The sequence below is a fragment of the Grampus griseus genome, assembly GCF_964374135.1.
Source record: "Grampus griseus genome assembly, chromosome: 6".
In the NCBI taxonomy this organism is placed as follows: Eukaryota; Metazoa; Chordata; class Mammalia; order Artiodactyla; family Delphinidae; genus Grampus; species Grampus griseus.
The window spans coordinates 69337695-69348286 of NC_139000.1; the positions used below are offsets into that span (position 1 = coordinate 69337695).

Here is a 10592-nt window from a genome sequence, read left to right on the forward strand (position 1 = left end):
TAGCCCCTGCTCGCTGCAACTAGAGAAAGCCCTGGCACAGCAAGAAAGACCCAACGGAGGCATAAATAAATAAATTTTTAAAATAAAAAAAAAGAAACCCTTATACTTTACACCTGGGGAGTCCTTGGGTGTATTGTCTGACCCACTATTTACATCAAGTGACTTAATACTAGCCTTGCCTCTCCCCCAACAGACTTCTGAAATGTAGTTGTACAAAAAAAGTTAAAAATCCATTCGGAATGATGGGTTCTGATAAGAAGAAAATAGTACAGTCAAACAAAATACACGCAATAACAGGAAAGATGTTTTTTATTTTTTTATTTATTTTATTTTATTTTTGTGGTACGTGAGCCTCTCACTGTTGTGGCCTCTCCTGTTGCGGAGCACAGGCTCCGGACGCGCAGGCTCAGCAGCCATGGCTTACGGGCCGTCTTCCCGGGCCACGAGGGAAGCCCGTAAGGTGTTTTTTAAATGATAAAAATTGGTCACAAGTTTTGGCTTGGTTAAAATTAAAATCTCATCAGCTGCTGTTCGTGGAGATAAGCAAATCTAATGATTTTGTCAGAACATTGAGAATATACGTGTTATTTTACACTGTATTTTGACATGCTTTGGATTTTTCTTTACCAGAGAAATGATCTAGAGCTGTATATCAGTGTAGCAAAATGCCTCTCGGAAATGACAGACGATGAAGCCAATCGGGTTGCCCAGATTACTGAGGTAATAACATATCTATGTGTCTTTTTATTATTGAGGTGGAGATTACAATTGAGATGATTATAGTATCCTTTTGGCTGAAGCTAGCTTTGCTTCATATTTGTTTGCTACTGGATAATTTCAGGAAACCATCTTTTTCACTGTGGGGTCTCATGTCCAGCCTAGTATGGTTGGATATGTAGTAGTATATAAATGGATAGATGAATGAATAACTTTTTAACCTAATTAATCCCACTTTGTCAAGAACATTTTAGTGTTACTGATGAGCAAAGATAAGTACAGGACATCTTCAATACAAAATCCACAAGAATGGAAATATTCTGACCAAAGAACTTTCTGGTGCATGGTAGGCACATTTATTTTTCTTCACCTGATACTTATCCTTTTGAAATGAAGAAAGGTGGCTGATTGAAAAACAAACACTATTATCACTGACACAAGATAACAAGTACCTCTCAGACCCATACCGAATCAAAGGATGAATAAGCGAAAAGCAGCATAAGCGTAAAGTTGCCAGATTTAGCATATAATACAAGATACCTTGTTAAATTTGAATTGCAGATAAAAAATGAATAATTTTTTAGAGTAAGTACATCCCAATGGGACCTACTTATTCAAATGGCATCCCTGCATACCAGGTAATACCAAAGGTCTAGAGGACTGGGAGCCCTCACATCATGGGTGGTCATCTTATCATTTATTTCACTATATGGCAGATTGGCCTGTTAAGTTGAATCCTTGAATCCTCTGCATTGTATAGCTGTGATGCTCAAACTGTGGCCGACGGACCCACAACATCAGCCTGGCAAGTGATGAGAAATGAAAATTCTGGAGTCTCACTCCAGACTTACTCGATCAGAAACCCTGGAGGGAGGCCTAGTGGTGTGTGTTTTAACAGTCCCTCCCGGTGATTGTGGTTCATCCTAAGGTTTGAGAAGCACTGTTAGAATATTTGGAATATCGGCCTTTTGGAGATGTTCGTTTTAGGCAAGGATAAGCGGTATAAGGAAATGCTTGAGAGAGTGGACTCTGGAGCCTCACCACCCTGGTATGAAAGCCAGTCTCTCATTTACTAGCAACGTGACATTGGTGAAGTGTCATAACCTCTCTCTGCCTCGGTTTCCTGATCTATAAAAGGGAGATAATAGCGCCTACCTATTAGGGCTGTTTTGAGAGTTAAATGGCTTAATCCATGTTAAGTTGTTGGGCAAGTGCCTGACCCAAGGCAAGTACTCAGTAATAACTTATTATCATAATTATTACGTTCATGTAATTTATTACAACTTATTATATTCATGTTACATTGTTCGAAGTAATTAATATAATGTACTTTGGGGTACCTAGAGCTAAAAGTTGCTGTTATTCACTTGGGTTTCTAAAGTGCCATTCAGAAGATTGTCACTAGAACATTCTAAATCCTGTTCTGGTGTCCCCAAAAGTTAATGTGTTCCGCTGAGCCCTTGTTTTCTATTCATTTCTAGAAAGAACACAGGTAAGAAGAAGGTACAGGTGAAGAGCTCAGACTCCTTGGGTTTCAGCTCTTACTCTCTGTGGCAGTAAGCAAGTTGCCTAACTTCTCTGCTTCAGTCTCCTCATCTGTAAAGGAGAGATGATAATAGTAATCTATTGCTCAGTGTTAGAATTACATGCGTAATTCAGTGGTCCTCAAACTTTTTGGTCTCGTGACTACGTTAGTGTCTTAAAAACTATTGAGGACTCCAAAGAGCTTTTATTTATGTGGATTATATCTGTCAATATTTACCATGTTAGAAATTAAAACTAGAAAAATTTTAAAATATTTACTTAAAAGTAATAATAATAAACCCATTGCATCTTAACATATGTAAGAAAAAACTATTTTCCAAAAAACAAATTAGTGAGAAAGTGGCATTGTTTTATTTTGTAAGTCTCTTTATTGTCTGGCTTAATAGAAGACAGCTGGATTCTCACAGCTGCTGCTTCATTCAATCTGTTGTGATGTTGTTTGGGTGAAGTATGTGAAGAAAATCCAGCCTCACACAGATACGTAGGTGGAATGGGGAAGAGTGTGTTAACAGTCTTTTCTGATAATTGGGGATGTCTTTCTTTGATACTGTACCAAAGCTCAGCAAGTGTTGGTTTCTTATAGGTTAGTTGAAATGTGGAATCTGAAACCGTATCAGTGAACTTCACATACTCTGTTACATTAAAATCCATTGGTCCATTGCACTCTGGGTCTTTTACCAATGCATGATTTTGTAAGATATTATTGTAAGATTTGTAAGATATATTGGTCATTTGGAAAATACTGAGTCACTAGATTTTGAAAATCTTCCAAATGTTGGTAAATTTCATTATAAAATATCAAAACATCACATTTGTCAGTATCACCAGTAACTTCATCAGAAAAGTCTTTTACGTATCTGCTACTAAAGTCATAGTAGCAGATACAGATTTTCCAAAAATCGAATTTTCACTTAAAAGCTCACATTTTATCATTGGCAATAAATACTGTCAAGTATTTTCCTTGAAGTGACAGCCTTATTTCCTTCACTTTTAAAAAATAATCAAATAGTTTTCATAACCGTAGTTTGTCCATCAATTATTCTTTTCAACTAAATGGCGTTCCATGAGTAGAGTGGCTATTTCAGCTCACAGCTCACTCTCACAACTTTCTCCTTGAGATGACCATCACACTTGGGGATGCAGCACAAGTTTTTTATGCATACTTCCCATTTGGTCATACAGAATATTACAAAGATGGACTCAAGGGCAGAGGTTTAACAAAACTAGTAATTTTTATTGTTTAAAGGATATTTTAAATGAAACTAGCTTTTTAAAAAATTGCAAGTGTCAGTGAAAAATACAATGAACATTACTACAGTTTGGGGTCTTATTATGAATATAGTTTGACCTCACAGACCCTCTAAAAGGGTCTTGGGGTGCCCCATAGGTCTGTGTACCACCCTTTGTGAAGTGCCAAATTAACACAGGTTAAGTGCTTAGCATGGTGCCTGGCACATAATAAGTACTGTATTTGTTAGTTATCATTATTATTATTTGTGTATCTTTACTAAATATCCTCACCAATTAACCCCTGAAATCATTTATGGTTTTTATGAGAAAACAGGAGGTGACATTACAACCATCTGTCTGTAGGTACATTTTAATATAGCATGCAGGCAGGTAGGTCACACAGTGCAGGAAACGAACAGTTTTAGCATTTGGAATGGTAATCAACTTCAAACTCACCCTTTCTCTTTTGCCCTTGCCCCGAGGTCCTATAACAATTTCAGTTAATTTAATAGTAACTGAACAATTTACTTTTTTGCAGAACAGCTTAGAAAAGGCTGCCTTTGTCAGACTATACTTGGTCTCTCAAGGACGATTCCCCTTGATGGGCTTGACTGATGTGCTCAGTGTTGCTATTCGGCACCATGAAAAAGACACACTGGCCTGGATGATACTGCACAGCTTATACCAGGCACGGATTGTGAGCCACGCCAACACCGGTAAGGCCAGCTGGAGGCGAACATCAGGAACAGAAAGATGTACCTACCATCTTTTAGGTTGTAATTGTTTCCTCAACTAGTTTAGTGCTTCTTGACACAGGCGAGGCCTTGTTACCCGACATGAGTAGCACCTTGGATAGAAACCAGCAATTACAGCTCACAACACCAACTCTTTGGAGGTGGGAATGAATTCTACTGGTGACTTTTATCTTGTCTTTGGCCCTCCAGGCCCTCAGAGACATAAACAAGTTTATCAGGTTGATTCTGCCTGCTTCCTTTCTCAAGCAGATGGATGCTGATTGATTCTCCCTGATGTTTTCATGAAAACGGCTTTTGGGTGGTCATTTTACAAAGGGAAAAAGAAAGCAGCAACAACAAATTAGTTATTCTATAGAAGAACTTCTCAGGAGTGAGAAGAATAAAATCTGGACACCCTTACTACGTCCTCAAGCCAGAAACTGCAGGCATGAAGCTCTGCTGATGAATGGTGCAACTTTTAGACCATTTTAGACTTTATACTTTAATAATCATCTAAAGAGGGAGCTCCCTCATTTCTCCTCCATGCCTTTGGTCATATGCTTATAATTTCTCAAGTCTACATTCAGGTCCTGAAGGCATCTGGCTTCAGCAGATCAAACATGGCTGGGAAGCCCTTGTGACCCATCATCCCCATCTCTTGTATCTTGAAGGCTTTGAGAGAAAACTGACAAATACAATTGTAATACTCTTTGCAAGACTGTGTAGGAAATTTTGATTCATCCTCCTCTTTGGCAACTGAGAGAGTTGTCTCATGTCCACAGTAGCGCCAGCCCAGTGAAAAGTGAACCTGTGATGAGAAATGAGATTTTTTACTCTAACTCGAAAGTGTATTTATCAGGCAGAAAACTAGCAGGTACTCCCTATTAAGCATGACGATATATGAAGGAAACAAATGTGATATTGCCTTTGGTCCTAACTAGCTGGAGTTCAAATTTAGTTACCATTTTCTTCTCATGCACTAAATTTTAAGATGTTTCCAAGTAGTCTCTGCTGTGCTGAAAATCCTCATTTTTTTAAAGGAAAAATTAATATTTATGTTGATGTTTGTTCTCCAGTTAGCCTGTAGTAGCTGTGTTTTGTTTTTTGTTTGTTTTTAATGTCTTTAGGATAGGTATTCTCTATGATTTTTGCATAAATTGGGAATATTTAAGCAAGGGAAGACTATAAAAACAACTAGTTATCAAGGATTTAACATTACTAACTAGTTGGCATGCCCAGTTTCTCCGAGTGTGTTTCATGTTGAGCAACTCCAACAAATGCATTTCACCATTTTATCACAGATTTGAAGAATAAATTAGCTTTTAAAAATAAAGACCAAAATATGGTCATCTGATGTGAATAGTATCAAAAACTCTCTCACGGGTGAGCACAAGTCTCAGGTACCATAAAAGGACTTGAAACTGTCACACAGAGTCCTCGGCGGGTGTTCTGCTTTAGTTATGACGGTAATCGCTGATCTGTTGTACATTGCAAAGGAAAACCATGGTCTGGTAAGAAATATCCTTCTGTTTCAGGCGTGTTGAAGAGAATGGAGTGGCTCTTGGAACTGATGGGTTATATCAGAAATGTTGCTTACCAGTCAGCATCTGTTCAGAACGTGGCTCTTAATGAGGTAAAATGTAGAGGAGCCATTTGTGGCTTCCTTAAAATATAGAGGATATTTACTCTCCCAAAAGAGGAACATGTTGCTGCTTGAAGCTTTCCTTCCTTCCTTCCTTTTATTTTTGGGAAACAAGGATGACAATTATCTGACGTCACAAGGAAACGGATGTTCTTACCAGGCTTTAGGAGATGCCCATGGCTGCCCTTTGAAAAATATTTTCAACAGAACCACGTTCCTTGACAGGCAGTACACAAAGGATTCTAGCTGGAGGGGGAAACTGGGATCCTGTGTACTTGGGCTGGACCCCACAAAGACTGGGGTACAGGGCTCTGGCCTCCGCACTGGCCCAGAGCACGGCTTCAAACACCTGGTTTGGAGGGGTTCCTGAAGTGTATCCAAGTAATCTCTGTTTGTGCCAATACTTAACATGCATATATTGGAGGGAAATTTTCACCCCACCTGCAAAATGACCTATGACCCAAAAAAGGTTAACCACCGCTAGTACTGGGTGAGTAAAACAAAAAAAGATTAAAAAATGAAGGACAGCACCTTCCTACTCTCCTCATTTTCTTGACTCAGCTGCCCAATGTGCATTTTTTTTTAGTATTTTTTCCATAGCCATGTTTCATGGGTCTCCTGTTTGCTGTGTGAGCAAAATATGCATAACCTGGGATGTTGTTTGATATTCTGCCCAGCTCTTCTGCAGAGTTGTGTGTCTTTTTGAAATTTTCATTAGTGAGATTAGGCATTTTAAGAGATTGATGGGTACTTTAAAAAGTTTTTTTTTGAGTTAGCATAATCTTTCCTCTTTTTATTCTGATTTCCAGTTTGTATTAACCTTCTCTGCTTTCTTACAAAGTCTTTTGAAACTTAGAAAATACAGATAAACAGAAGAATAATTTAAATCACAGAAGTACGGTAACTCAGAGGTAGCCCTTGTTACCACCATTTCTACAAGTGTCTAGATTAGACTATAAAATCTAAATGCATGGATTCTAAACAGATTTTTTTTAATGCATGTGGAGAGTCATTTTTTGTTTCTGTTTAAATACAGAATACACTATACATATTTTTGAAAATCAGTTTTGGCCACATAATAATAAACCTAAATACCCCTGTCTGGATCTCTCTTAATTAATTTTTAAATCTCTTTGAAAACACCAAAACAGAGGAATGTTTGGATCTCAGTATGATTAGGTGTTAAATAAATTATGTTTCTCTTGAAATGTTAGAACGCTAATAATGAAACTATTGGGCCTTCTGTCCTCACAAAAGAGGATCCTTCAAACCTTCTGAAACCCCAAAATGTCTCTTCATTAAGCATGGAAATAGTTTGCTATTCGGTCCAGTCCCTCTTCTGGGGTAGGGGTGGGGCAGGCAGAAGGTTTGAGTGAAGGGGAAGATAACATCGCCTCATGATGGGGGCTGTGTACGTGAACATGTGTTACTTTGCATTGTTAAAGCATGTGACCTGACCTTGTTCCTATTTCTACTGTAGGCTTTGGATTTCTTGTTGCTGATATTTGCAGCAGCAGTGGTTGCATGGGCAGACCACGCTGCCCCTCTGCTCCTTGGCCTCAGTGCCAGTTGGTTGCCATGGCATCAAGAAAATGGTCCAGCTGGGCCAGCTTCAAGGTTCCTTGGCAGGAGTCCCTTGCACAGGGTCACTGTGCAGGAGGCTGTCACTCTCCTTCCCAGTAGCATGCCTCTTCTGCTGCAGAAAGAGCCATGGAAGGAACAGACCCAGAAGGTGAGGTTGGCAGCTACCTGCTTGTCAGGGCAGGCGGCCATTTTCTCTTCAGCAGTTTCTGCTGTAGAATTGAGGTGGGAGTTAAGTGAAACCTGAGTCACACTACAGGCTTTCCTAGTCAGCCTCGAATCTCAGCCAGATGCAAAGCCTCAGCGATTGAGGCTAGCCCAGGCTCAGGGTAACCGCTGACTAAAAACAACAGTGACAACAGCAACAACTTGCTTACAGTTAGGGATGAAGTGGAAAGAAAAGCTTATACTTGCCTTCATTTATTGAAGACACATGTGTTCTTGATCCTGGGGATAAAAGGATGAATAAGTCTCTGAGAGCTCAGAATTTCAGAGTGAGGACAGACAGGAAAGCAAGTTCAAGGTTGCAAGATGGTATGATAAGGATACAGTGGTGATGAGCAAGGGAGGAGGGTGATCAACAATGTCTGGGGAGGGGTCCAGGAAATCCTCCAGGGAGATGCGAATCTGGAGTATCCATCTTTTACCATATTTAAGGTTCCCCACAGCTCATTCCATGCGATAGGTGTGTTCCAGGTGCTTCTGGCCTGTGCGATACCGTGGGGAGATTTGTAAAGGCCTAATGTCATCACCTTTGCCCTCAGGAAAACCCAAACTATAGGAAGTACCTTTTGGTTTTTAATACTGAGTTTCCCCAGGCTACTAGCTGTCGTGAAGAGCATATGAAAATACGGTACATCCTTTCTCATTATGTGGCTCTGACCTGTCTTGAATTGTTGAAAGATATTTTTGAATCCCATTTAATCAAAACTGGATTTTTACGAGGTTGAAAGCTTAAAGCCAACTTTGTGTGGCTTAATCTTAAAATCTGAACATTAATCTTTAAAAATATTTCTGAGCTGTGGACCCACAGTTTAGCCATGAACTTCACTGAGCATCTCAATTAAAATGCCTTTGTTTTCTTAAACCTGATAAGCATTAGTATTATTATCCCAAATTTTGTGTTTTCTTTTTCATTTTAAATGAAAATAAATTTAAATGTGGTATCCTATCCCCTTATTTCTGGCCTGGGACACCCTGTTCATTTTGGACTACAGTATAGACATCCTGCATCTATTATGTATTTGTAGTACCTGATTTATTTACTTACCAGTAGGATATGATAAAACAAAATTGAGGAAAAGAAAATAAAGAAAAAAGTTTTAATTAAAGTAGAGAATTAGGAATATTTTCTTTTTTTAGTCCAAAGTTAAAAATCCTAGTACCTACAACTAGTGTACGTGTTTTTCAATGAGTCGAGATTGGCAACATTCAGTCAACGAAATTATCCACTATCTAATTCAAAAACAATTTTGGCTGCATCTGGGAGATCAGTCAAACTCATGAGTACTATGAGTTTCTACCTCATCTGCAGGATTTATTTGCAGCTAATACGCTTGGGTCTACCTAGTAAATTGTTTTATGCCTTTTCTCTTGCATTTCAACTTTGCTTCATATCCATTTGGGCACAAATTGTTCTTAGCCACAGAAACATATTTTACATCTGATGTGTTTCCCCATTTACCACCCCACCTAGGAGCCTAGGCCTGATACACACGGAACCAGGTGGCAGGCAGCATGATGTGAAGGAGGAGTGTGAGGCTTTGAAGCCAGGTGCACATGGGTTCAGATCTTGACTGTGCCATTCATTGGGAGTGGACTTGGGCAAGGTTCTTAGCCTCTCTGGGGCCTCTCAGAGTGATGAGACGGAATGTTCATGGCACACAGGAGGCCCTCTGGGCCCATGCCTACCCCACTCTTAAAAGCTACAGCAAGTCCCAGGGTAATCAGCAAAGGAAGGAGGTTTGACTTTGCTGGGTCATTTAACTAAATAAGAGCCATTTCCAACTTTCCCATCTCTTGTGCCTGGTCCTGTCTCCACTCCACTCTCTCAGCCCAGGCAGGTATTGTCCAGGGACTACTGCCCTGATACTCATATGTGCAGGCCCAAGGGTTTGAATGATGTCTTACTGATAGATTGTTTTCACTGATACCATTCTTCATTTTCACTCTAGTTCATTGACTGGCTATTCAGCATCATGGAAAGCCCTAAAGAAGGCCTCTCAGCAAAGTCCAGGGATCTTTTAAAAGGTATCACTTCCATGCTTTATGCCCATCCAGTGTTGTCTGTGCTGCAGAACAGCAACCTAGCGTGTGTTGGCTCCTGAAAGGGCTTGTCTTGGTTCAGTTTAGAGAAGTAATATGAAGCTGTCACCAGTGTGGCATTCTTGAATTAGAAAGTGGTTAAAAAAGTTGCATTGCCTTTAGATTTGTTATTTAAATGGTTTTTAAATGTTTTATTATAATCATAAAATGACTTAAAATTTAGAAAATTCAGAAAAGTAAAAATAAGCAAAGAAGAATCCAGAATCCCACTGCCCAATGACAATTTTGATTGTTTTTCCTAAGTTTTTGCTCCCTCTATGAGTATTAACATTTTTATAATCATAGCCAATTGAAAAATGTACATACACACTTTGAATACTGGCTTTTGTACTTTAAAATTATTTTAAAAGCATTTTTTTTTTTTTTTTTTTTTTTTGCGATACGCGGGCCTCTCACTGTTGTGGCCTCTCCCGTTGTGGAGCACAGGCTCCGGATGCGCAGGCTCAGTGGCCATGGCTCACGGGCCCAGCCGCTCCGCAGCATGTGGGATCTTCCCGGCCCGGGGCACGAACCAGTCCCTGCATCAGCAGGCAGACTCTCAACCACTGTGCCACCAGGGAAGCCCTTAAAAGCATTTTAACCCATTCTTACACTGGCTTCATAAGTATTTTTAATGGCTGCATAGTATTTTGCCAAGGGAATTGGACATTTCCCATGCTTCCAGGCATTTAGATGATTTTCATGTTTTTTATTCATCTCTATTGACTGTTAAACTATGACTATGGGATCCACAAATATAGATGATCTTTCTGTGAAAATTATGTAGATGTTTTTACTCAAATCTGAAAAGTCTTCTGGGCATTGGCTCTGTGGTCCAA

The 10592-nt window shown here is 39.5% G+C and overlaps 1 protein-coding gene across 1 annotated transcript in view; it reads left to right on the forward strand.

Annotated features, from left to right (window-relative positions):
- FOCAD (focadhesin) overlaps positions 1–10592 on the forward strand; it is a 312127-nt gene that overhangs the window by 296604 nt on the left and 4931 nt on the right. The window contains exons 39-43 of the mRNA XM_082656700.1: positions 631–720; positions 4031–4208; positions 5762–5859; positions 7349–7600; positions 9624–9699. Coding sequence (XP_082512826.1) covers positions 631–720; positions 4031–4208; positions 5762–5859; positions 7349–7600; positions 9624–9699 — 694 coding nt within the window. The remainder of the gene's footprint in view (positions 1–630; positions 721–4030; positions 4209–5761; positions 5860–7348; positions 7601–9623; positions 9700–10592) is intronic.